The following is a 27,564-nucleotide window of genomic DNA, read 5'->3' as shown; positions in this document are numbered from 1 at the left end:
CCCACAGTCCCAAAACCAACATTCCCACATTCTACAGTCCCATAGCCCATAGTCCCACAGTCTCACATTCCACAATCCCACAGCACACAGTTCCACAGTCCCGCAGCTCACAGTCCCACAGTTTACAGACTAACTGGGGAGAGTTTCCCACAGAGAGGCCCTCCACAAGCCTCTGGGAGGGTGAGGGAGAAAGAGCGGGAGAAGGAGCGGGAGGGGGAGCAGGAGAGGGAGAGGGAGCGGGCGAGGGAGCGGGCGAGGGAGCGGGCGAGGGAGCGGGAGAGCGGGAGAGGGCGAGGGATACAGGAGCAACTCACGAGCACCAAGTGCTTACCTCTTTGTGTTCTGTTAAGATCTTGAACATGTTCTCCATGTCAATAAAGGAACTCTGGATTAGTCTGTGGAGAGAATATGTTGAGTTATCCAGTAATGGAGGCATAGCGAAATGCATGTGACTGTCTCCCATACAGTGAGATTGTAGATCTCACCTGTAATATGTACCAAACCAGGTGATCTCACCTGTAATATGTACCAAACCAGGTGATCTCACCTGTAATATGTACCAAACCAGGTGATCTCACCTGTAATATGTACCGAACCAGGTGATCTCACCTGTAATATGTACCGAACCAGGTGATCTCACCTGTAATATGTACCAAACCAGGTGATCTCACCTGTAATATGTACCGAACCAGGTGATCTCACCTGTAATATGTACCAAACCAGGTGATCTCACCTGTAATATGTACCAGACCAGGTGATCTCACCTGTAATATGTACCAGACCAGGTGATCTCACCTGTAATATGTACCAAACCAGGTGATCTCACCTGTAATATGTACCAGACCAGGTGATCTCACCTGTAATATGTACCAAACCAGGTGATCTCACCTGTAATATGTACCGAACCAGGTGATCTCACCTGTAATATGTACCAAACCAGGTGATCTCACCTGTAATATGTACCAAACCAGGTGATCTCACCTGTAATATGTACCAAACCAGGTGATCTCACCTGTAATATGTACCAAACCAGGTGATCTCACCTGTAATATGTACCAAACCAGGTGATCTCACCTGTAATATGTACCAGACCAGGTGATCTCACCTGTAATATGTACCAAACCAGGTGATCTCACCTGTAATATGTACCGAACCAGGTGATCTCACCTGTAATATGTACCGAACCAGGTGATCTCACCTGTAATATGTACCAGACCAGGTGATCTCACCTGCAATATGTACCAGACCAGGTGATCTCACCTGTAATATGTACCAAACCAGTTGATCTCACCTGTAATATGTACAAGACCAGTTGATCTCACCTGTAATATGTACCAAACCAGGTGATCTCACCTGTAATATGTACCAAACCAGGTGATCTCACCTGTAATATGTACCAAACCAGTTGATCTCACCTGTAATATGTACCAAACCAGGTGATCTCACCTGTAATATGTACCGAACCAGGTGATCTCACCTGTAATATGTACCAAACCAGGTGATCTCACCTGTAATATGTACCAAACCAGGTGATCTCACCTGTAATATGTACCAAACCAGGTGATCTCACCTGTAATATGTACCAAACCAGGTGATCTCACCTGTAATATGTACCAGACCAGGTGATCTCACCTGTAATATGTACCAAACCAGTTGATCTCACCTGTAATATGTACCAAACCAGTTGATCTCACCTGTAATATGTACCGAACCAGGTGATCTCACCTGTAATATGTACCAAACCAGTTGATCTCACCTGTAATATGTACCAGACCAGGTGATCTCACCTGTAATATGTACCAGACCAGGTGATCTCACCTGTAATATGTACCAAACCAGGTGATCTCACCTGTAATATGTACCAAACCAGGTGATCTCACCTGTAATATGTACCAAACCAGGTGATCTCACCTGTAATATGTACCGAACCAGGTGATCTCACCTGTAATATGTACCAAACCAGGTGATCTGACCTGTAATATGTACCAAACCAGGTGATCTCACCTGTAATATGTACCGAACCAGGTGATCTCACCTGTAATATGTACCAAACCAGGTGATCTCACCTGTAATATGTACCAAACCAGTTGATCTCACCTGTAATATGTACCAAACCAGTTGATCTCACCTGTAATATGTACCAAACCAGTTGATCTCACCTGTAATATGTACCAGACCAGTTGATCTCACCTGTAATATGTACCAAACCAGGTGATCTCACCTGTAATATGTACCAAACCAGTTGATCTCACCTGTAATATGTACCAAACCAGGTGATCTCACCTGTAATATGTACCAAACCAGGTGATCTGACCTGTAATATGTACCAAACCAGGTGATCTCACCTGTAATATGTACCGAACCAGGTGATCTCACCTGTAATATGTACCAAACCAGGTGATCTCACCTGTAATATGTACCAAACCAGGTGATCTCACCTGTAATATGTACCAGACCAGGTGATCTCACCAGTAATATGTACCAAACCAGGTGATCTCACCTGTAATATGTACCAAACCAGTTGAGAGGAGTGTACAGCTGGATGATGTAGGTGCCAAACAGGACATAGTCACCAACCTAAGCAGAAGTGGGCAGACCAATAACACACAACCACATTAAATTCACTATCCTCCCTGCTGACTAACACCCTACGACTAACACCCTGCTGACTAACACCCTGACGACTAACACCCTGCTGACTAACACCCTGACGACTAACACCCTGACGACTAACACCCTGACGACTAACACCCTGACGACTGACACCCTGACGACTGACACCCTGACGACTAACACCCTGACGACTAACACCATGTTGACTAACACCCTGACGACTAACACCCTGACGACTAACACCCTGCTGACTAACACCCTGCTGACTAACACCTTGCTGACTAACACCCTGCCGACTAACACCCTGCCGACTAACACCCTGTTGACTAACACCCTGCTGACTAACACCCTGCTGACTAACACCCTGCTGACTAACACCCTGCTGACTAACAGACTGCTGACTAACATCCTGCTGACTAACACCCTGACGACTAACACCCTGCTAACTAACACCCTGCTGACTAACACCCTGACTAACACCCTGCTGACTAACACCCTGCTGACTAACACCCTGCTGACTAACACCCTGCTGACTAACAGACTGCTGACTAACATCCTGCTGACTAACACCCTGACGACTAACACCCTGCTAACTAACACCCTGCTGACTAACACCCTGACTAACACCCTGCTGACTAACACCCTGCTGACTAACACCCTGCTGACTAACACCCTGCTGACTAACAGACTGCTGACTAACACCCTGCTGACCAACACCCTGTTGACTAACACCCTGACTAACACCCTGCTGACTAACACCCTGCTGACTAACACCCTGCTGACTAACATCCTGACTAACACCTTGCTGACTAACACCCTGCTGACTAACACCCTGCTGACTAACACCCCGTTGACTAACACCCTGACTAACACCTTGCTGACTAACACCCTGCTGACTAACACCCTGACTAACACCCTGCTGACTAACACCCTGATTAACACCCTGCTGACTAACACCCTGCTGACTAACACCCTGCTGACTAACACCCTGCTGACTAACACCCTGCTGACTAACACCCTGTTGACTAACACCCTGACTAACACCCTTCTGACTAACACCCTGACTAACACCCTGCTGACTAACACCCTGCTGACTAACACCCTGCTGACTAACACCCTGCTGACTAACACCCTGCTGACTAACACCCTGCTGACTAACACCCTGCTGACTAACACCCTGCTGACTAACACCCTGCTGACTAACACCTTGCTGACTAACACCCTGCTGACTAACACCCTGCTGACTAACACCCTGCTGACTAACACCCTGACTAACACCCTGACTAACACCCTGCTGACTAACACCTTGCTGACTAACACCCTGCTGACTAACACCCTGCTGACTAACACCCTGCTGACTAACACCCTGCTGACTAACACCCTGACTAACACCCTGCTAATTAACACCCTGCTGACTAACACCCTGCTGACTAACACCCTGCTGACTAACACCCTGCTGACTAACACCCTGCTGACTAACACCCTGCTGACTAACACCCTGACGACTAACACCCTGACGACTAACACCCTGACGACTAACACCCTGACGACTAACACCCTGACTAATACCCTGACGACTAACACCCTGACGACTAACACCCTGACTAATACCCTGCTGACTAACACCCTGCTGACTAACACCCTGCTGACTAACACCCTGCTGACTAACACCTTGCTGACTAACACCCTGCTGACTAACACCCTGCTGACTAACACCCTGCTGACTAACACCCTGACTAACACCCTGCTGACTAACACCTTGCTGACTAACACCCTGCTGACTAACACCCTGCTGACTAGCATCCTGACTAACACCTTGCTGACTAACACCCTGCTGACTAACACCCTGCTGACTAACACCCTGACTAACACCCTGATTAACACCCTGCTGACTAACACCCTGCTGACTAACACCCTGTTGACTAACACCCTGACTAACACCCTTCTGACTAACACCCTGACTAACACCCTGCTGACTAACACCCTGCTGACTAACACCCTGCTGACTAACACCCGGCTGACTAACACCCTGCTGACTAACACCCTGCTGACTAACACCCTGCTGACTAACACCCTGCTGACTAACACCTTGCTGACTAACACCCTGCTGACTAACACCCTGCTGACTAACACCCTGACTAACACCCTGCTGACTAACACCCTGACTAACACCCTGCTGACTAACACCTTGCTGACTAACACCCTGCTGACTAACACCCTGCTGACTAACACCCTGCTGACTAACACCCTGCTGACTAACACCTTGCTGACTAACACCCTGCTGACTAACACCCTGTTGACTAACACCCTGTTGACTAACACCCTGCTGACTAACACCCTGCTGACTAACACCCTGCTGACTAACACCCTGCTGACTAACACCCTGCTGACTAACACCCTGTTGACTAACACCCTGACTAACACCCTGACGACTAACACCCTGCTGACTAACACCCTGCTGACTAACACCCTGCTGACTGACACCCTGCTGACTAACACCCTGTTGACTAACACCCTGACTAACACCCTGACGACTAACATCCTGCTGACTAACACCCTGTTTACTAACACCCTGCTGACTAACACCCTGCTGACTAACACCCTGTTGACTAACACCCTGCTGACTAACACCATGCTGACTAACACCCTGCTGACTAACACCCTGTTGACTAACACCCTGACTAACACCCTGCTGACTAACACCCTGCTGACTAACACCCTGCTGACTAACACCCCGTTGACTAACACCCAGCTGACTAACACCCTGTTGACTAACACCCTGTTGACTAACACCCTGCTGACTAACACCCTGCTGACTAACACCCTGCTGACTAACACCATGCTGACTAACACCCTGACTAACACCCTGACTAACACCCTGCTGACTAACACCCTGACTAACACCATGCTGACTAACACCCTGACTAACACCATGCTGACTAACACCCTGTTGACTAACACCCTGTTGACTAACACCCTGACTAACACCCTGACTAACACCATGCTGACTAACACCCTGACTAACACCCTGACTAACACCCTGCTGACTAACACCCTGCTGACTAACACCCTGCTGACTAACACCCTGACTAACACCATGCTGACTAACAGCCTGCTGACTAACACCTTGCTGACTAACACCCTGCTGACTAACACCCTGTTGACTAACACCCTGTTGACCAACACCCTGTTGACTAACACCCTGCTGACTAACAGACTGCTGACTAACACCCTGCTGACTAACACCCTGCTGACTAACACCCTGCTGACTAACACCCTGCTGACTAACACCCTGTTGACTAACACCCTGACTAACACCCTGACGACTAACACCCTGCTGACTAACACCCTGCTGACTAACACCCTGCTGACTGACACCCTGCTGACTAACACCCTGTTGACTAACACCCTGACTAACACCCTGACGACTAACATCCTGCTGACTAACACCCTGTTTACTAACACCCTGCTGACTAACACCCTGCTGACTAACACCCTGCTGACTAACACCCTGCTGACTAACACCATGCTGACTAACACCCTGCTGACTAACACCCTGTTGACTAACACCCTGACTAACACCCTGCTGACTAACACCCTGCTGACTAACACCCTGCTGACTAACACCCCGTTGACTAACACCCAGCTGACTAACACCCTGTTGACTAACACCCTGTTGACTAACACCCTGCTGACTAACACCCTGCTGACTAACACCCTGCTGACTAACACCATGCTGACTAACACCCTGACTAACACCCTGACTAACACCCTGCTGACTAACACCCTGACTAACACCATGCTGACTAACACCCTGACTAACACCATGCTGACTAACACCCTGTTGACTAACACCCTGTTGACTAACACCCTGACTAACACCCTGACTAACACCATGCTGACTAACACCCTGACTAACACCCTGACTAACACCCTGCTGACTAACACCCTGCTGACTAACACCCTGCTGACTAACACCCTGACTAACACCATGCTGACTAACACCCTGCTGACTAACACCTTGCTGACTAACACCTTGCTGACTAACACCCTGCTGACTAACACCCTGTTGACTAACACCCTGTTGACCAACACCCTGTTGACTAACACCCTGACGACTAACACCCTGTTGACTAACACCCTGCTGACTAACACCCTGCTGACTAACACCCTGCTGACTAACACCCTGCTGACTAACACCCTGCTGACTAACACCCTGACGACTAACACCCTGACGACTAACACCCTGACGACCAACACCCTGACGACTAACACCCTGCTGATTAACACCCAGCTGACTAACACCCTGTCGACTAACACCCTGCTGACTAACACCCTGCTGACTAACACCCTGCTGACTAACACCCTGTTGACTAACACCCTGCTGACTAACACCCTGCTGACTAGCACCCTGCTGACTAACACCCTGCTGACTAACACCCATGCTGACTAACACCCTGCTGACTAACACCCTGCTGACTAGCACCCTGCTGACTAACACCATGTTGACTAACATCCTGACTAACACCCTGCTGACTAACACCCTGACGACTAACACCCTGACGACTAACACCCTGACGACTAACACCCTGACGACTAACACCCTGCTGACTAACACCCTGCTGACTAACACCCTGCTGACTAACACCCTGCTGACTAACACCATGCTGACTAACACCATGTTGACTAACACCCTGCTGACTAACACCCTGCTGACTAACACCCTGCTGACTAACACCCTGCTGACTAACACCCTGCTGACTAACACCCTGCTGACTAACACCCTGCTGACTAACACCATGTTGACTAACATCCTGACTAACACCCTGACGACTAACACCCTGACGACTAACACCCTGCTGACTAACACCCATGCTGACTAACACCCTGCTGACTAACACCCTGCTGACTAGCACCCTGCTGACTAACACCATGTTGACTAACATCCTGACTAACACCCTGCTGACTAACACCCTGCTGACTAACACCCTGACGACTAACACCCTGACGACTAACACCCTGACGACTAACACCCTGACGACTAACACCCTGACGACTAACACCCTGACGACTAACATCCTGCTGACTAACACCCTGACGACTAACACCCTGCTGACTAACACCTTGCTGACTAACACCCTGCTGACTAACACCTTGCTGACTAACACCCTGCTGACTAACACCCTGCTGACTAACACCATGTTGACTAATACCTTGCTGACTAACACCCTGCTGACTAACACCCTGTTGACTAACACCCTGCTGACTAACACCCTGACTAACACCCCGACTAACATCAAGAGAGATCAAGTGTAAACAGAGAAGGAATCAGAGGATGCCAGTGTGGTCTGATGTGAACCCATATGAAGGTAGAGAAGACTGTACCTGGAACTGGCCTTCTGTGACCATGTAAGCACAGAGCAGAGATCCTGCTAATAGCCCTGAGCCAATGATCAGGTTCTGGGTCTGGTTCAGTAGGGCCAATGAGGCGTTGGTCTTCCACTCTGACTGCTGCAGACAGGACAGGGGAACACCAATCACCAGCTAGCTACCTCAACATCAACCAATCAGGACAGGGGAACACCAATCACCAGCTAGCTACCTCAACATCAACCAATCAGGACAGGGGAGTCCAATCCTCAGCTAGCTACCTCAACATCAACCAATCAGGACAGGGGAACACCAATCACCAGCTAGCTACCTCAACATCAACCAATCAGGACAGGGGAACACAATCACCAGCTAGCTACCTCAACATCAACCAATCAGGACAGGGGAACACAATCACCAGCTAGCTACCTCAACATCGACCAATCAGGACAGGGGAACACAATCACCAGCTAGCTATCTCAACATCGACCAATCAGGAGAGCACAATCATCAGCTAGCTACCTCAACACTCAACAAATCAGGACAGGAGAGCCCAATCTTCAGCTAGCTACCTCAACATCGACCAATCAGGAGAGCACAATATCTAACAGTACGACTGTATAGATGTCAATACCCCAACAACAGGACCTGGAGACCCTAACAGCAGATTGTAAAGTCAGGGAATGTGCGTTGTCCTTTTACCTGGTACTTCAGAATTGCCTCCTCGAAGCAGGTCACTTCATACCCCTCAGCATTGTAATATTTCACCTGCAACAAAAGGTTGGAATGAATGGTTTATTATCTGGGTAGTAAGCTGCTGAGGAGGTTGGGATGTGAAAGTAGTCTGGGTAAAGGTTTGGGGTTAGCAGGGGGTATCGGATATGGCTCAGTCAGTACCGTCTCAAAGTTGAGCAGTGAATCCACAGCCTTAGACTTGGCGTTGTTGTCCTGAGTGTTCATGTCTCGTCTGTACTTGGTCCTCCACTCAGTAATCAGGATGGTGAAAACTGGGGAATAAATATGTTTTCAGAGTACAACCTGGACTCCAAACCAGGGACCCATCTGAACACCTTGACCACTGTCACCCACAAAAGCATGGTTACCGGTCACGCTACTAACGCTGCTACAAGAAGTCATCAAACTGAGTCTGTCCTCTGTCAGTATCACTGTGTATTAGAATAGGACCCGTCACTGTTATGCACCAAAACGTCATACTCAAGAAGCACTGTCAATAACAATGACCCCAAAAAACCTTTCACCCTGGATTTCTGCATCCAGGGTGCCAGAAACTCTAGTTCTACGGGCCGGAGACGCAGAAACTCTAGTTCTACGGGCCAGAGACTTCCAGGGTGACAGAAACTCTAGTTCTACGGGCTAGCGATTCCACACAGCTAACTAGCTAGTGATTCCACACAGCTAACTAGCTAGTGATTCCACACAGCTAACTAGCTAGTGATTCCACACAGCTAACTAGCTAGGGATTACACACAGCTAACTAGCTAGGGATTCCACACAGCTAACTAGCTAGGGATTCGACACAGCTAACTAGCTAGGGATTCCACACAGCTAACTAGCTAGGGATTCCACACAGCAAACTAGCTAGGGATTCCACACAGCGATTCCACACAGCTAACTAGCTAGGGATTCCACACAGCGATTTCACACAGCTAACTAGCTAGAGATTCTACACAGCTAACTAGCTAGCAATTCCACATCAGCTAACTAGCTTGTGATTCCACACAGCTAACTAGCTAGCAATTCCACACAGCTAACTAGCTAGTGATTCCACACAGCTTATTAGCTAGCGATTCCACACAGCTAATTAGCTAGCGATTCCACACAACTAATTAGCTAGTGATTCCACACGGCTAATTAGCTAGCGATTCCACACAGCTAACTAGCTAGCGATTCCACACAGCTAACTAGCTAGTGATTCCACACAGCTAACTAGCTAGGGATTCCACACAGTGATTCCACACAGCTAACTAGCTAGGGATTCCACACAGCTAACTAGCTAGTGATTCCACACAGCTAACTAGCTAGTGATTCCACACAACTAACTAGCTAGGGATTCCACACAACTAACTAGCTAGGGATTCCACACAGCTAACTAGCTAGGGATTCCACACAGCGATTCCACACAGCGATTCCACACAGTTAACTAGCTAGCAATTCCACACAGCTAACTAGCTAGCAATCCACACAGCTAACTAGCTAGCAATTCCACACAGCTAACTAGCTAGCAATTCCACATCAGCTAACTAGCTTGTGATTCCACACAGCGATTCCACACAGTTAACTAGCTAGCAATTCAACACAGCTAACTAGCTAGCAATTCCACATCAGCTAACTAGCTAGCAATTCCACATCAGCTAACTAGCTAGCGATTCCACATCAGCCAAACCTGAATCAGTCAACTCACTGAGGTAGATCAGCAAGCAGATGAAGACGATGAGGCCGAACAAGGCATTGAAGTAGGACACAAAGTAGAGGATGGCGATGACTATATCAGCGATGGTGGGCAGGATACTGAATATGATGTAGCTGAGGAGAGAGAGAGGGGAGAGAGGGTGGCAAGATACTGAATATTAAGTAGCTGAGGATAGAGAGGGGAGAGAGAGGGTGGCAGGATACTGAATATGATGTAGCTGAGGAGAGAGAGGAGAGAGAGGGTGGCAGGATACTGAATATGATGTAGCTGAGGAGAGAGAGAGGGGAGAGAGAGGGTGGCAGGATACTGAATATGAAGTAGCTGAGGAGATAGAGAGGAGAGAGAGGGTGGCAGGATACTGAATATGATGTAGCTGAGGAGAGAGAGAGGGGAGAGAGAGGGTGGCAGGATACTGAATATGATGTAGCTGAGGAGAGAGAGAGGGGAGAGAGGGTGGCAGGATACTGAAGAGGATGTAGCTGAGGAGAGAGAGAGGAGAGAGAGGGTGGCAGGATACTGAATATGATGTAGCTGAGGAGAGAGAGAGGGGAGAGAGGGTGGCAGGACACTGAATATGATGTAGCTGAGGAGAGAGAGAGGGGAGAGAGGGTGGCAGGATACTGAATATGATGTAGCTGAGGAGAGAGAGAGGGGAGAGAGGGTGGCAGGACACTGAATATGATGTAGCTGAGGAGATAGAGAGGAGAGAGAGGGTGGCAGGATACTGAATATGATGCAGCTGAGGAGAGAGAGAGAGGAGAGAGAGGGTGGCAGGATACTGAATATGATGTAGCTGAGGAGAGAGAGAGGAGAGAGAGGGTGGCAGGACACTGAATATGATGTAGCTGAGGAGAGAGAGGGGAGAGAGAGGGTGGCAGGATACTGAATATGATGTAGCTGAGGAGAGAGAGGGGAGAGGGGAGAGAGAGGGTGGCAGGATACTGAATATGATGTAGCTGAGGAGAGAGAGGAGAGAGGGTGGCAGGATACTGAATATGATGTAGCTGAGGAGAGAGAGAGGAGAGAGAGGGTGGCAGGACACTGAATATGATGTAGCTGAGGAGAGAGAGAGGGTGGCAGGACACTGAATATGATGTAGCTGAGGAGAGAGAGAGGGTGGCAGGATACTGAATATGATGTAGCTGAGGGGAGAGAGAGGGGAGAGGGTGGCAGGACACTGAATATGATGTAGCTGAGGAGAGAGAGAGGGGAGAGAGGGTGGCAGGATACTGAATATGATGTAGCTGAGGAGAGAGAGAGGGTGGCAGGATACTGAATATGATGTAGCTGAGGGGAGAGAGAGGGGAGAGAGGGTGGCAGGATACTGAAGAGGATGTAGCTGAGGAGAGAGAGGGAGAGAGGGTGGCAGGATACTGAATATGATGTAGCTGAGGAGAGAGAGAGGAGAGAGAGGGTGGCAGGATACTGAATATGATGTAGCTAAGGAGAGAGAGAGGAGAGAGAGGGTGGCAGGACACTGAATATGATGTAGCTGAGGAGAGAGAGAGGAGAGAGGGTGGCAGGATACTGAATATGATGTAGCTGAGGAGAGAGAGAGGAGAGAGAGGGTGGCAGGACACTGAATATGATGTAGCTGAGGAGAGAGAGAGGGTGGCAGGATACTGAATATGATGTAGCTGAGGAGAGAGAGAGGAGAGAGGGGTTGGCAGGATACTGAATATGATGTAGCTGAGGAGAGAGAGAGGAGAGAGAGGATGGCAGGATACTGAAGAGGATGTAGATGAGGAGAGAGAGGGAGAGAGGGTGGCAGTATACTGAATATGATGTAGCTGAGGAGAGAGAGAGGGTGGCAGGATACTGAATATGATGTAGCTGAGGAGAGAGAGAGGAGAGAGGGGTTGGCAGGATACTGAATATGATGTAGCTGAGGAGAGAGAGAGGAGAGAGAGGGTGGCAGGACACTGAAGATGATGTAGCTGAGGAGAGAGAGAGGAGAGAGGGGTTGGCAGGATACTGAATATGATGTAGCTGAGGAGAGAGAGAGGAGAGAGGGGTTGGCAGGATACTGAATATGATGTAGCTGAGGAGAGAGAGAGGAGAGAGAGGGTGGCAGGACACTGAAGATGATGTAGCTGAGGAGAGAGAGAGGAGAGAGGGTGGCAGGATACTGAATATGATGTAGCTGAGGAGAGAGAGAGGAGAGAGGGGTTGGCAGGATACTGAATATGATGTAGCTGAGGAGAGAGAGAGGAGAGAGAGGGTGGCAGGATACTGAATATGATGTAGCTGAGGAGAGAGAGAGGAGAGAGGGGGTGGCAGGATACTGAATATGATGTAGCTGAGGAGAGAGAGAGGAGAGAGGGGGTGGCAGGATACTGAATATGATGTAGCTGAGGAGAGAGAGAGGAGAGAGAGGAGAGAGAGAGGAGAGAGGGTGGCAGGACACTGAATATGATGTAGCTGAGGAGAGAGAGAGGAGAGAGGGGGTGGCAGGATACTGAATATGATGTAGCTGAGGAGAGAGAGAGGAGAGAGAGGTGAGAGAGAGGGTGGCAGGATACTGAATATGATGTAGCTGAGGAGAGAGAGGAGAGAGGGTGGCAGGATACTGAATATGATGTAGCTGAGGGGAGAGAGAGGAGAGAGAGGGTGGCAGGACACTGAATATGATGTAGCTGAGGAGAGAGAGAGGGTGGCAGGACACTGAATATGATGTAGCTGAGGAGAGAGAGAGGAGAGAGAGGGTGGCAGGACACTGAATATGATGGAGCTGAGGAGAGAGAGAGGAGAGGGTGGCAGGATACTGAATATGATGTAGCTGAGGGGAGAGAGAGGGTGGCAGGACACTGAAGAGGATGTAGCTGAGGAGAGAGAGAGGGGAGAGAGGGGAGAGAGAGGGTGGCAGGGTACTGAATATGATGTAGCTGAGGAGAGAGAGAGGAGAGAGGGTGGCAGGATACTGAAGAGGATGTAGCTGAGGAGAGAGAGGGGAGAGAGAGGGTGGCAGGATACTGAATATGATGTAGCTGAGGAGAGAGAGAGGGTGGCAGGACACTGAATATGATGTAGCTGAGGGGAGAGAGAGGAGAGAGAGAGAGGAGAGAGAGGGTGGCAGGACACTGAATATGATGTAGCTGAGGAGAGAGAGGGTGGCAGGACACTGAATATGATGTAGCTGAGGAGAGAGAGGGGAGAGAGAGGGTGGCAGGATACTGAATATGATGTAGCTGAGGAGAGAGAGAGGGGAGAGAGGGTGGCAGGATACTGAATATGAAGTAGCTGAGGAGAGAGAGAGGGGAGAGAGGGTGGCAGGATACTTAATATGATGTAGCTGAGGAGAGAGAGAGGAGAGAGAGAGGGTGGCAGGATACTGAATATGATGTAGCTGAGGAGAGAGAGAGGAGAGAGAGAGGGTGGCAGGATACTGAATCTGATGTAGCTGAGGAGAGAGAGAGGAGAGAGAGGGGAGAGAGAGGGTGGCAGGATACTGAATATGATGTAGCTGAGGAGAGAGAGAGGGGAGAGAGGGTGGCAGGATACTGAATATGATGTAGCTGAGGAGAGAGAGAGGAGAGAGAGGGTGGCAGGATACTGAATATGATGTAGCTGAGGAGAGAGAGAGGGGAGAGAGGGTGGCAGGATACTGAATATGATGTAGCTGAGGAGAGAGAGAGGAGAGAGAGGGTGGCAGGATACTGAATATGATGTAGCTGAGGAGAGAGAGAGGGGAGAGAGGGTGGCAGGATACTGAATATGATGTAGCTGAGGAGAGAGAGGGTGGCAGGACACTGAATATGATGTAGCTGAGGAGAGAGAGGGTGGCAGGATACTGAATATGATGTAGCTGAGGAGAGAGAGGGTGGCAGGACACTGAATATGATGTAGCTGAGGAGAGAGAGAGGAGAGAGAGAGAGGAGAGAGGGTGGCAGGATACTGAATATGATGTAGCTGAGGAGAGAGAGGGTGGCAGGACACTGAATATGATGTAGCTGAGGAGAGAGAGAGGAGAGAGAGGGTGGCAGGATACTGAATATGATGTAGCTGAGGAGAGAGAGGGGAGAGAGAGGGTGGCAGGATACTGAATATGATGTAGCTGAGGAGAGAGAGAGGAGAGAGAGAGGGGAGAGAGGGTGGCAGGATTCTGAATATGATGTAGCTGAGGAGAGAGAGAGGAGAGAGAGAGGGGAGAGAGGGTGGCAGGATACTGAATTTGATGTAGCTGAGGAGAGAGAGGGTGGCAGGACACTGAATATGATGTAGCTGAGGAGAGAGGGTGGCAGGACACTGAATATGATGTAGCTGAGGAGAGAGGGTGGCAGGACACTGAATATGATGTAGCTGAGGAGAGAGAGGGGAGAGAGGGTGGCAGGATACTGAATATGATGTAGCTGAGGAGAGAGAGAGGGGAGAGAGGGGAGAGAGAGGGTGGCAGGATACTGAATATGATGTAGCTGAGGAGAGAGAGGAGAGAGAGGGTGGCAGGACACTGAATATGATGTAGCTGAGGAGAGAGAGAGGGGAGAGAGGGGAGAGAGAGGGTGGCAGGATACTGAATATGATGTAGCTGAGGAGAGAGAGGAGAGAGAGGGTGGCAGGACACTGAATATGATGTAGCTGAGGAGAGAGAGAGGGGAGAGAGGGGAGAGAGAGGGTGGCAGGATACTGAATATGATGTAGCTGAGGAGAGAGAGAGGAGAGAGGGTGGCAGGATACTGAATATGATGTAGCTGAGGAGAGAGAGAGGAGAGAGAGGGGAGAGAGAGGGTGGCAGGATACTGAATATGATGTAGCTGAGGAGAGAGAGGAGAGAGAGGGTGGCAGGACACTGAATATGATGTAGCTGAGGAGAGAGAGAGGGGAGAGAGGGGAGAGAGAGGGTGGCAGGATACTGAATATGATGTAGCTGAGGAGAGAGAGGAGAGAGAGGGTGGCAGGACACTGAATATGATGTAGCTGAGGAGAGAGAGAGGGGAGAGAGGGGAGAGAGAGGGTGGCAGGATACTGAATATGATGTAGCTGAGGAGAGAGAGAGGAGAGAGGGTGGCAGGATACTGAATATGATGTAGCTGAGGAGAGAGAGAGGAGAGAGAGGGTGGCAGAATACTGAATATGATGTAGCTGAGGAGAGAGAGAGGAGAGAGAGGGTGGCAGGATACTGAATATGATGTAGCTGAGGAGAGAGAGAGGAGAGAGAGGGTGGCAGGATACTGAATATGATGTAGCTGAGGAGAGAGAGAGGAGAGAGAGGGTGGCAGGATACTGAATATGATGTAGCTGAGGAGAGAGAGAGGGGAGAGAGGGGAGAGAGAGGGTGGCAGGATACTGAATATGATGTAGCTGAGGAGAGAGAGGGTGGCAGGACACTGAATATGATGTAGCTGAGGAGAGAGGGTGGCAGGACACTGAATATGATGTAGCTGAGGAGAGAGAGGGGAGAGAGGGTAGCAGGATACTGAATATGATGTAGCTGAGGAGAGAGAGGGGAGAGAGGGTGGCAGGATACTGAATATGATGTAGCTGAGGAGAGAGAGGAGAGAGGGTGGCAGGATACTGAATATGATGTAGCTGAGGAGAGAGAGGAGAGAGAGGGTGGCAGGACACTGAATATGATGTAGCTGAGGAGAGAGAGAGGGGAGAGAGGGGAGAGAGAGGGTGGCAGGATACTGAATATGATGTAGCTGAGGAGAGAGAGGAGAGAGAGGGTGGCAGGACACTGAATATGATGTAGCTGAGGAGAGAGAGAGGGGAGAGAGGGGAGAGAGAGGGTGGCAGGATACTGAATATGATGTAGCTGAGGAGAGAGAGAGGAGAGAGAGGGTGGCAGGATACTGAATATGATGTAGCTGAGGAGAGAGAGGGGAGAGAGAGGGTGGCAGGATACTGAATATGATGTAGCTGAGGAGAGAGAGAGGAGAGAGAGGGTGGCAGGATACTGAATATGATGTAGCTGAGGAGAGAGAGGGGAGAGAGAGGGTGGCAGGATACTGAATATGATGTAGCTGAGGAGAGAGAGAGGAGATAGAGAGGGTGGCAGGATACTGAATATGATGTAGCTGAGGAGAGAGAGAGGAGAGAGAGGGTGGCAGGATACTGAATATGATGTAGCTGAGGAGAGAGAGAGGAGAGAGAGGGTGGCAGGATACTGAATATGATGTAGCTGAGGAGAGAGAGAGGAGAGAGAGGGTGGCAGGATACTGAATATGATGTAGCTGAGGAGAGAGAGAGGAGAGAGAGGGTGGCAGGATACTGAATATGATGTAGCTGAGGAGAGAGAGGGGAGAGAGAGGGGAGAGAGAGAGGAGAGAGGGTGGCAAGATACTGAATATGATGTAGCTGAGGAGAGAGAGAGAGGAGAGAGAGGGTGGCAGGATACTGAATATGATGTAGCTGAGGAGAGAGAGAGAGGAGAGAGAGGGTGGCAGGATACTGAATATGATGTAGCTGAGTAGAGAGAGAGAGGAGAGAGAGGGTGGCAGGATACTGAATATGATGTAGCTGAGGAGAGAGAGGAGAGAGAGGGTGGGCAGGATACTGAATATGATGTAGCTGAGGAGAGAGAGGAGAGAGAGGGTGGCAGGATACTGAATATGATGTAGCTGAGGAGAGAGAGAGGAGAGAGAGGGTGGCAGGACACTGAATATGATGTAGCTGAGGAGAGAGAGAGAGGAGAGAGAGGGTGGCAGGATACTGAATATGATGTAGCTGAGGAGAGAGAGAGGGGAGAGAGGGTGGCAGGACATTGAATATGATGTAGCTGAGGAGAGAGAGAGGAGAGAGGGGTTGGCAGGATACTGAATATGATGTAGCTGAGGAGAGAGCTAGGAGAGAGAGAGGGTGGCAGGACACTGAATATGATGTAGCTGAGGAGAGAGAGAGGGGAGAGAGGGTGGCAGGATACTGAATATGATGTAGCTGAGGAGAGAGAGAGGAGAGAAAGGGTGGCAGGACACTGAATATGATGTAGCTGAGGAGAGAGAGAGGGGAGAGAGGGTGGCAGGATACTGAATATGATGTAGCTGAGGAGAGAGAGAGAGAAGAGAGAGGGTGGCAGGACACTGAATATGATGTAGCTGAGGAGAGAGAGAGGGTGGCAGGACACTGAATATGATGTAGCTGAGGAGAGAGAGGGGAGAGAGGGTGGCAGGATACTGAATATGATGTAGCTGAGGAGAGAGAGAGGAGAGAGGGGTTGGCAGGATACTGAATATGATGTAGCTGAGGAGAGAGAGAGGAAAGAGAGGGTGGCAGGACACTGAATATGATGTAGCTGAGGAGAGAGAGAGGAGAGAGGAGAGAGAGGGTGGCAGGATACTGAATATGATGTAGCTGAGGAGAGAGAGAGGAGAGAGGAGAGAGAGGGTGGCAGGATACTGAATATGATGTAGCTGAGGAGAGAGAGGGGAGAGAGAGGGTGGCAGGATACTGAATATGATGTAGCTGAGGAGAGAGAGAGGGGAGAGAGGGTGGCAGGATACTGAATATGATGTAGCTGAGGAGAGAGAGAGGGGAGAGGGTGGCAGGATACTGAATATGATGTAGCTGAGGAGAGAGAGAGGGGAGAGGGTGGCAGGATACTGAATATGATGTAGCTGAGGAGAGAGAGAGGGTGGCAGGATACTGAATATGATGGAGCTGAGGAGAGAGAGAGGAGAGAGAGGGTGGCAGGACACTGAATATGATGTAGCTGAGGAGAGAGAGAGGAGAGAGAGGGTGGCAGGATACTGAATATGATGTAGCTGAGGAGAGAGAGAGAGGGGAGAGAGGGTGGCAGGATACTGAATATGATGTAGCTGAGGAGAGAGAGAGGAGAGAGAGGGTGGCAGGATACTGAATATGATGTAGCTGAGGAGAGAGAGGGTGGCAGGATACTGAATATGATGTAGCTGAGGAGAGAGAGGGTGGCAGGATACTGAATATGATGTAGCTGAGGAGAGAGAGAGGAGAGAGAGGGTGGCAGGATACTGAATATGATGTAGCTGAGGAGAGAGAGAGGAGAGAGAGGGTGGCAGGATACTGAATATGATGTAGCTGAGGAGAGAGAGGGGAGAGAGGGTGGCAGGATACTGAATATGATGTAGCTGAGGAGAGAGAGAGGGGAGAGAGGGTGGCAGGATACTGAATATGATGTAGCTGATGAGAGAGAGAGGAGAGAGAGGGTGGCAGGATACTGAATATGATGTAGCTGAGGAGAGAGAGAGGAGAGAGAGGGTGGCAGGATACTGAATATGATGTAGCTGAGGAGAGAGAGAGGAGAGAGAGGGTGGCAGGATACTGAATATGAAGTAGCTGAGGAGAGAGAGAGAGGAGAGAGGGTGGCAGGATACTGAATATGATGTAGCTGAGGAGAGAGAGAGGAGAGAGAGGGTGGCAGGACACTGAATATGATGTAGCTGAGGAGAGAGAGGGGAGAGAGGGTGGCAGGATACTGAATATGATGTAGCTGAGGAGAGAGAGGGTGGCAGGATACTGAATATGATGTAGCTGAGGAGAGAGAGGGTGGCAGGACACTGAATATGATGTAGCTGAGGAGAGAGAGAGAGGAGAGAGAGAGGAGAGAGAGGAGAGAGGGTGGCAGGATACTGAATATGATGTAGCTGAGGAGAGAGAGGGTGGCAGGATACTGAATATGATGTAGCTGAGGAGAGAGAGGAGAGAGAGGGTGGCAGGATACTGAATATGATGTAGCTGAGGAGAGAGAGAGGAGAGAGAGGGGAGAGAGAGGGTGGCAGGATACTGAATATGATGTAGCTGAGGAGAGAGAGGGGAGAGAGGGTGGCAGGATACTGAATATGATGTAGCTGAGGAGAGAGAGAGGGGAGAGAGGGTGGCAGGACACTGAATATGATGTAGCTGAGGAGAGAGAGAGGAGAGAGGGTGGCAGGACACTGAATATGATGTAGCTGAGGAGAGAGAGGAGAGAGAGGGTGGCAGGACACTGAATATGATGTAGCTGAGGGGAGAGAGAGGGGAGAGGGTGGCAGGATACTGAATATGATGTAGCTGAGGAGAGAGAGGAGAGAGGGTGGCAGGATACTGAATATGATGTAGCTGAGGAGAGAGAGGAGAGAGAGGGTGGCAGGATACTGAATATGATGTAGCTGAGGAGAGAGAGGAGAGAGGGTGGCAGGATACTGAATATGATGTAGCTGAGGAGAGAGAGGAGAGAGAGGGTGGGCAGGATACTGAATATGATGTAGCTGAGGAGAGAGAGAGGGGAGAGAGGGTGGAAGGACACTGAATATGATGTAGCTGAGGAGAGAGAGAGGAGAGAGAGAGAGGAGAGAGAGGGTGGCAGGATACTGAATATGATGTAGCTGAGGAGAGAGAGAGGAGAGAGGGTGGCAGGATACTGAATATGATGTAGCTGAGGAGAGAGAGAGGAGAGAGAGGGTGGCAGGATACTGAATATGATGTAGCTGAGGAGAGAGAGAGGAGAGAGAGGGGAGAGAGAGGGTGGCAGGATACTGAATATGATGTAGCTGAGGAGAGAGAGAGGAGAGAGAGGGTGGCAGGATACTGAATATGATGTAGCTAAGGAGAGAGAGAGGAGAGAGGGTGGCAGGATACTGAATATGATGTAGCTGAGGAGAGAGAGAGGGGAGAGAGGGTGGCAGGATACTGAATATGATGTAGCTGAGGAGAGAGAGAGGAGAGAGAGGGTGGCAGGACACTGAATATGATGTAGCTGAGGAGAGAGAGAGGAGAGAGAGGGTGGGCAGGATACTGAATATGATGTAGCTGAGGAGAGAGGGTGGCAGGATACTGAATATGATGTAGCTGAGGAGAGAGAGAGGAGAGAGAGGGTGGCAGGATACTGAATATGATGTAGCTAAGGAGAGAGAGAGGAGAGAGGGTGGCAGGATACTGAATATGATGTAGCTGAGGAGAGAGAGAGGGGAGAGAGGGTGGCAGGATACTGAATATGATGTAGCTGAGGAGAGAGAGAGGAGAGAGAGGGTGGCAGGACACTGAATATGATGTAGCTGAGGAGAGAGAGAGGAGAGAGAGGGTGGCAGGATACTGAATATGATGTAGCTAAGGAGAGAGAGAGGAGAGAGGGTGGCAGGATACTGAATATGATGTAGCTGAGGAGAGAGAGAGGAGAGAGAGGGTGGCAGGATACTGAATATGATGTAGCTGAGGAGAGAGAGAGGAGAGAGAGGGTGGCAGGACACTGAATATGATGTAGCTGAGGAGAGAGAGAGGAGAGAGAGGGTGGCAGGACACTGAATATGATGTAGCTGAGGAGAGAGAGAGGAGAGAGAGGGTGGCAGGATACTGAATATGATGTAGCTAAGGAGAGAGAGAGGAGAGAGGGTGGCAGGATACTGAATATGATGTAGCTGAGGAGAGAGAGAGGAGAGAGAGGGTGGCAGGATACTGAATATGATGTAGCTGAGGAGAGAGAGAGGAGAGAGAGGGTGGCAGGACACTGAATATGATGTAGCTGAGGAGAGAGAGAGGAGAGAGAGGGTGGCAGGACACTGAATATGATGTAGCTGAGGAGAGAGAGAGGAGAGAGAGGGTGGCAGGATACTGAATATGATGTAGCTGAGGAGAGAGAGAGAGGAGAGAGAGGGTGGCAGGATACTGAATATGATGTAGCTGAGGAGAGAGAGGGGAGAGAGGGTGGCAGGATACTGAATATGATGTAGCTGAGGAGAGAGAGAGGAGAGAGGGTGGCAGGATACTGAATATGAAGTAGCTGAGGAGAGAGAGAGGAGAGAGAGGGTGGCAGGATACTGAATATGATGTAGCTGAGGAGAGAGAGGGGAGAGAGGGTGGCAGGACACTGAATATGATGTAGCTGAGGAGAGAGAGAGGGTGGCAGGATACTGAATATGATGTAGCTGAGGAGAGAGAGAGGAGAGAGGGTGGCAGGATACTGAATATGAAGTAGCTGAGGAGAGAGAGGGGAGAGAGGGTGGCAGGATACTGAATATGAAGTAGCTGAGGAGAGAGAGAGGAGAGAGGGTGGCAGGATACTGAATATGAAGTAGCTGAGGAGAGAGAGGGGAGAGAGGGTGGCAGGATACTGAATATGAAGTAGCTGAGGAGAGAGAGGGGAGATCAGGACACTGATAGGATTGATTGAGCGGATATGTGTGTGTGTGTGTGTGTGTGTGTGTGTGTGTGTGTGTGTGTGTGTGTGTGTGTGTGTGTGTGTGTGTGTGTGTGTGTGTGTGTGTGTGTGTGTGTGTGTGTGTGTGTGTGTGTGTGTGTGTGTGGAGGGGGTGTGAGTGTGTGTGTGGAGTGTGTGTGTGGAGGGGGTGTGAGTGTGTGTGTGGAGTGTGTGTGTGGAGGGTGTGTGTGTGTGTGTGTGTGTGGAGTGTGTGTGTGGAGTGTGTGTGTGTGTGTGTGTGTGTGTGTGTGTGTGTGTGTGTGTGTGTGTGTGTGTGTGTGTGTGTGTGTGTGTGGAGGGGTGTGTGTGTGTGTGTGTGTGTGTGTGTGTGTGTGTGTGTGTGTGTGTGTGTGTGTGTGTGTGTGTGTGTGTGTGTGTGTGTGTGTGTGTGGAGGGGGTGTGTGTGGAGGGGGTGTGTGTGGAGGGGGTGTACCTGAGCAAGTTGTTGATAGAAGATGTTCCTCGGTCTACACTTCTCAGAACGTCCCCAGTGTGTCTCCCCAGGTGCCAGCGCAACGACAGGGAGTGGAGGTGACCAAACAGACGGACCTGAACCACCCTGCTGGTGAACTGCTGGACCTGCGTCCACAGGAAGGACCTCAGGTTACTGATAAACCCTGATGTACCTGGTGGGGGGGAGGGGTGAGAGACAGAGAGAGAGACAGAGAGAGAGACAGAGAGAGAGAGAGACAGAGAGAGAGAGACAGAGAGACAGCGACATAGAGAGATAGACAGAGACAGAGAGAGAGAGAGAGAGAGAGAGAGAGAGAGAGAGAGAGAGAGAGAGAGAGACAGAGAGAGACAGAGAGAGACAGAGAGAGAGACAGAGAGAGAGAGACAGAGAGACAGCGACATAGAGAGATAGACAGAGACAGAGACAGAGACAGAGAGAGAGAGAGAGAGAGAGAGAGAGAGAGAGAGAGAGAGAGAGAGAGAGAGAGAGAGAGAGTCAAATCCAGCCAGTGAGAGACTCAGAGGAAGCCATTAATAGGTAACAGTAGCCATTAGTTGGTAACAGTAGCCATTAGTTGGTAACAGTAGCCATTAATAGGTAACAGTAGCCATTAGTTGGTAACAGTAGCCATTAATAGGTAACAGTAGCCATTAGTTGGTAACAGTAGCCATTAATAGGTAACAGTAGCCATTAGTTGGTAACAGTAGCCATTAATAGGTAACAGTAGCCATTAATAGGTAACAGTGGCCATTAATAGGTAACAGTAGCCATTAATAGGTAACAGTGGCCATTAATAGGTAACAGTGGCCATTAATAGGTAATAGTGGCCATTAATAGGTAACAGTAGCCATTAGTTGGTAACAGTAGCCATTAGTTGGTAACAGTAGCCATTAGTTGGTAACAGTAGCCATTAGTTGGTAACAGTAGCCATTAGTTGGTAATAGTGGCCATTAATAGGTAACAGTAGTCATTAGTTGGTAACAGTAGCCATTAATAGGTAACAGTAGCCATTAATAGGTAACAGTAGCCATTAGTTGGTAACAGTAGCCATTAGTTGGTAACAGTAGCCATTAGTTGGTAACAGTGATCGGAGTGTTTTATTATTCCTCACCTGCCCCTCCACCCTGGAGGAACTTGAGCAGGACATAAATACACACGGTGGTGGCCAGGGTCCTCCAGCTGCTGCCATCAGACAGATTATTCACTAGACACACACAGAGGACAGACACACAGAGGAACAGATTATTCACTAGACAGACACAGAGGACAGATTATTGACTAGACAGACACAGAGGACAGATTATTCACTAGACAGACACAGAGGACAGATTATTGACTAGACAGACACAGAGGACAGATTATTCACTAGACAGACACAGAGGGACAGATTATTCACTAGACAGACACAGAGGACAGACACACAGAGGACAGATTATTCACTAGACAGACACAAAGGACAGACACACAGAGGAACAGATTATTCACTAGACAGACACAAAGGACAGACACACAGAGACAGATTATTCACTAGACAGACACACAGGGACAGATTATTCACTAGACAGACACACAGGGACAGATTATTCACTAGACAGACACACAGGGACAGATTATTCACTAGACAGACACACAGGGACAGATTATTCACTAGACAGACACACAGAGGACAGATTATTCACTAGACAGACACACAGAGGACAGATTATTCACTAGACAGACACAGAGGACAGATTATTCACTAGACAGACACAGAGACAGATTATTCACTAGACACACACAGAAGACAGACACAGGGACAGATTATTCACTAGACAGACACAGAGACAGATTATTCACTAGACACACACAGAAGACAGACACAGGGACAGATTATTCACTAGACAGACACAGAGGACAGATTATTCACTAGACAGACACAGAGGACAGATTATTCACTAGACAGACACACAGGGACAGATTATTCACTAGACAGACACAGAGGACAGATTAGTCACTAGACAGACACACAGGGACAGATTATTCACTAGACAGACACAGAGGACAGATTATTCACTAGACAGACACACAGGGACAGATTATTCACTAGACAGACACAGAGGACAGATTATTCACTAGACAGACACACAGAGACAGATTATTCACTAGACAGACACACAGAGACAGATTATTCACTAGACAGACACACAGAGACAGATTATTCACTAGACAGACACACAGAGGACAGATTATTCACTAGACAGACACAGAGGACAGATTATTCACTAGACAGACAACACGGGAAGATATTGTCGCTGTCTGATAAAAACCTCTTATCTCCAAAACAGAAACTTTTCAAGAAATGGGGAAAAAAAATCCATATTTTCCCATTAAACTAACATACAATTAAGAAACTTCAGAAGATATTTTAAATACATTTTCTTAGTCATGAAATCGATTCATAGCATATCAAATATGAAATTATACAACACTCAACGACTAAATGAAGTAGGGAGCAGACTTGTTCATCTGAAATACTCCTCTAATTTATAAACGTAGAACAAAGAGATTGGCAGAACAAAATGGTGGCTTACTTTGGGATCCAAAAACAAAATCACATAAAAAGGTTGACAAACGGTGCCAGCCAATAGCAACCAGACAGGGAGAGTTATCAGTTCGTTGGGAAGCAGTGTTTCAGAAGCCAAAGGGTTAATTGTCATTCATACCCATTAGGCCTGTGGTGCTGAGAATCAGACACAGAGGAGAATCACAATCAGCACCAGATGAATGGAGAAAAGGAACAACGAAACGGGGAACCATCGAGGGAATGTACCCATTTATGTCTTGTTGGGGGGGTGGATGGAGGGGAGGGTAAAGGGAGACGAGGGGGGGTGCTGATTTCTGAGCCTTGGCATGGGGTCGGAGGTCACAGGACAAAAAGGTCCCTTTTTAGCAGCATGTTAACCAATCAGAAAGCCTCATAGTGGCCCCTAATCATGACTGGCAGGGTGAGAGACATCCCACACTATATACAGGGGCTAATGGCCCCTAATCATGACTGGCAGGGTGAGTGACATCCCACACTATATACAGGGGCTAATGGCCCCTAATCATGACTGGCAGGGTGAGTGACATCCCACACTATATACAGGGGCTAATGGCCCCTAATCAGGACTGGCAGGGTGAGTGACATCCCACACTATATACAGGGGCTAATGGCCCCTAATCATGACTGGCAGGGTGAGTGACATCCCACACTATATACAGGGGCTAATGGCCCCTAATCATGACTGGCAGGGTGAGTGACATCCCACACTATATACAGGGGCTAATGGCCCCTAATCATGACTGGCTGGGTGAGTGACATCCCACACTATATACAGGGGCTAATGGCCCCTAATCATGACTGGCAGGGTGAGTGACATCCCACACTATATACAGGGGCTAATGGCCCCTAATCATGACTGGCAGGGTGAGTGACATCCCACACTATATACAGGGGCTAATGGCCCCTAATCATGACTGGCTGGGTGAGTGACATCCCACACTATATACAGGGGCTAATGGCCCCTAATCATGACTGGCAGGGTGAGTGACATCCCACACTATATACAGGGGCTAATGGCCCCTAATCATGACTGGCAGGGTGAGTGACATCCCACACTATATACAGGGGCTAATGGCCCCTAATCATGACTGGCAGGGTGAGTGACATCCTACACTATGTACAGGGGCTAATGGCCCCTAATCATGACTGGCAGGGTGAGTGACATCCCACACTATATACAGGGGCTAATGGCCCCTAATCATGACTGGCAGGGTGAGTGACATCCCACACTATATACAGGGGCTAATGGCCCCTAATCATGACTGGCAGGGTGAGTGACATCCTACACTATGTACAGGGGCTAATGGCCCCTAATCATGACTGGCAGGGTGAGTGACATCCCACACTATATGCAGGGGCTAATGGCCCCTAATCATGACTGGCAGGGTGAGTGACATCCCACACTATATACAGGGGCTAATGGCCCCTAATCATGACTGGCAGGGTGAGTGACATCCTACACTATGTACAGGGGCTAATGGCCCCTAATCATGACTGGCAGGGTGAGTGACATCCCACACTATATACAGGGGCTAATGGCCCCTAATCATGACTGGCAGGGTGACTGACATCCCACACTATATACAGGGGCTAATGGCCCCTAATCATGACTGGCAGGGTGAGTGACATCCCACACTATATACAGGGTCTAATGGCCCCTAATCATGACTGGCAGGGTGAGTGACATCCCACACTATATACAGGGGCTAATGGCCCCTAATCATGACTGGCAGGGTGAGTGACATCCCACACTATATACAGGGGCTAATGGCCCCTAATCATGACTGGCAGGGTGAGTGACATCCCACACTATATACAGGGGCTAATGGCCCCTAATCATGACTGGCAGGGTGAGTGACATCCCACACTATATACAGGGGCTAATGGCCCCTAATCATGACTGGCAGGGTGAGTGACATCCCACACTATATACAGGGGCTAATGGCCCCTAATCATGACTGGCAGGGTGACTGACATCCCACACTATATACAGGGGCTAATGGCCCCTAATCATGACTGGCAGGGTGAGTGACATCCCACACTATATACAGGGGCTAATGGCCCCTAATCATGACTGGCAGGGTGAGTGACATCCCACACTATATACAGGGGCTAATGGCCCCTAATCATGACTGGCAGGGTGAGTGACATCCCACACTATATACAGGGTCTAATGGCCCCTAATCATGACTGGCAGGGTGAGTGACATCCCACACTATATACAGGGGCTAATGGCCCCTAATCATGATTGGCAGGGTGAGTGACATCCCACACTATATACAGGGGCTAATGGCCCCTAATCATGACTGGCAGGGTGAGTGACATCCCACACTATATACAGGGGCTAATGGCCCCTAATCATGACTGGCAGGGTGAGTGACATCCCACACTATATACAGGGGCTAATGGCCCCTAATCATGACTGGCAGGGTGACTGACATCCCACACTATATACAGGGGCTAATGGCCCCTAATCATGACTGGCAGGGTGAGTGACATCCCACACTATATACAGGGGCTAATGGCCCCTAATCATGACTGGCAGGGTGAGTGACATCCCACACTATATACAGGGGCTAATGGCCCCTAATCATGACTGGCAGGGTGAGTGACATCCCACACTATATACAGGGGCTAATGGCCCCTAATCATGACTGGCAGGGTGACTGACATCCCACACTATATACAGGGGCTAATGGCCCCTAATCATGACTGGCAGGGTGAGTGACATCCCACACTATATACAGGGGCTAATGGCCCCTAATCATGACTGGCAGGGTGACTGACATCCCACACTATATACAGGGGCTAATGGCCCCTAATCATGACTGGCAGGGTGAGTGACATCCCACACTATATACAGGGGCTAATTGCCCCTAATCATGACTGGCAGGGTGACTGACATCCCACACTATATACAAGGGCTAATGGCCCCTAATCATGACTGGCAGGGTGACTGACATCCCACACTATATACAGGGGCTAATGGCCCCTAATCATGACTGGCAGGGTGACTGACATCCCACACT

The 27,564-nt window shown here is 49.4% G+C and overlaps 1 protein-coding gene across 1 annotated transcript in view; it reads right to left on the bottom strand.

Moving 5' to 3' along the window:
• LOC129812491 (ATP-binding cassette sub-family B member 6-like) overlaps window positions 1–27,564 on the bottom strand; it is a 39,301-nt gene that overhangs the window by 5,476 nt on the left and 6,261 nt on the right. Inside the window, exons 2-9 of the mRNA XM_055864109.1 lie at window positions 23,063–23,155; window positions 21,931–22,123; window positions 10,406–10,527; window positions 8,881–8,990; window positions 8,686–8,751; window positions 7,999–8,124; window positions 2,501–2,577; window positions 332–395 (exon numbers count right to left, since the gene is read on the bottom strand). Of these exons, the coding sequence (XP_055720084.1) occupies window positions 332–395; window positions 2,501–2,577; window positions 7,999–8,124; window positions 8,686–8,751; window positions 8,881–8,990; window positions 10,406–10,527; window positions 21,931–22,123; window positions 23,063–23,155 (851 nt within the window). The remainder of the gene's footprint in view (window positions 1–331; window positions 396–2,500; window positions 2,578–7,998; window positions 8,125–8,685; window positions 8,752–8,880; window positions 8,991–10,405; window positions 10,528–21,930; window positions 22,124–23,062; window positions 23,156–27,564) is intronic.

The sequence above is a fragment of the Salvelinus fontinalis genome, chromosome 16 (genome assembly GCF_029448725.1).
Source record: "Salvelinus fontinalis isolate EN_2023a chromosome 16, ASM2944872v1, whole genome shotgun sequence".
NCBI lineage: Eukaryota > Metazoa > Chordata > Actinopteri > Salmoniformes > Salmonidae > Salvelinus > Salvelinus fontinalis.
This window is presented reverse-complemented; position numbering and strand designations above follow the sequence as displayed.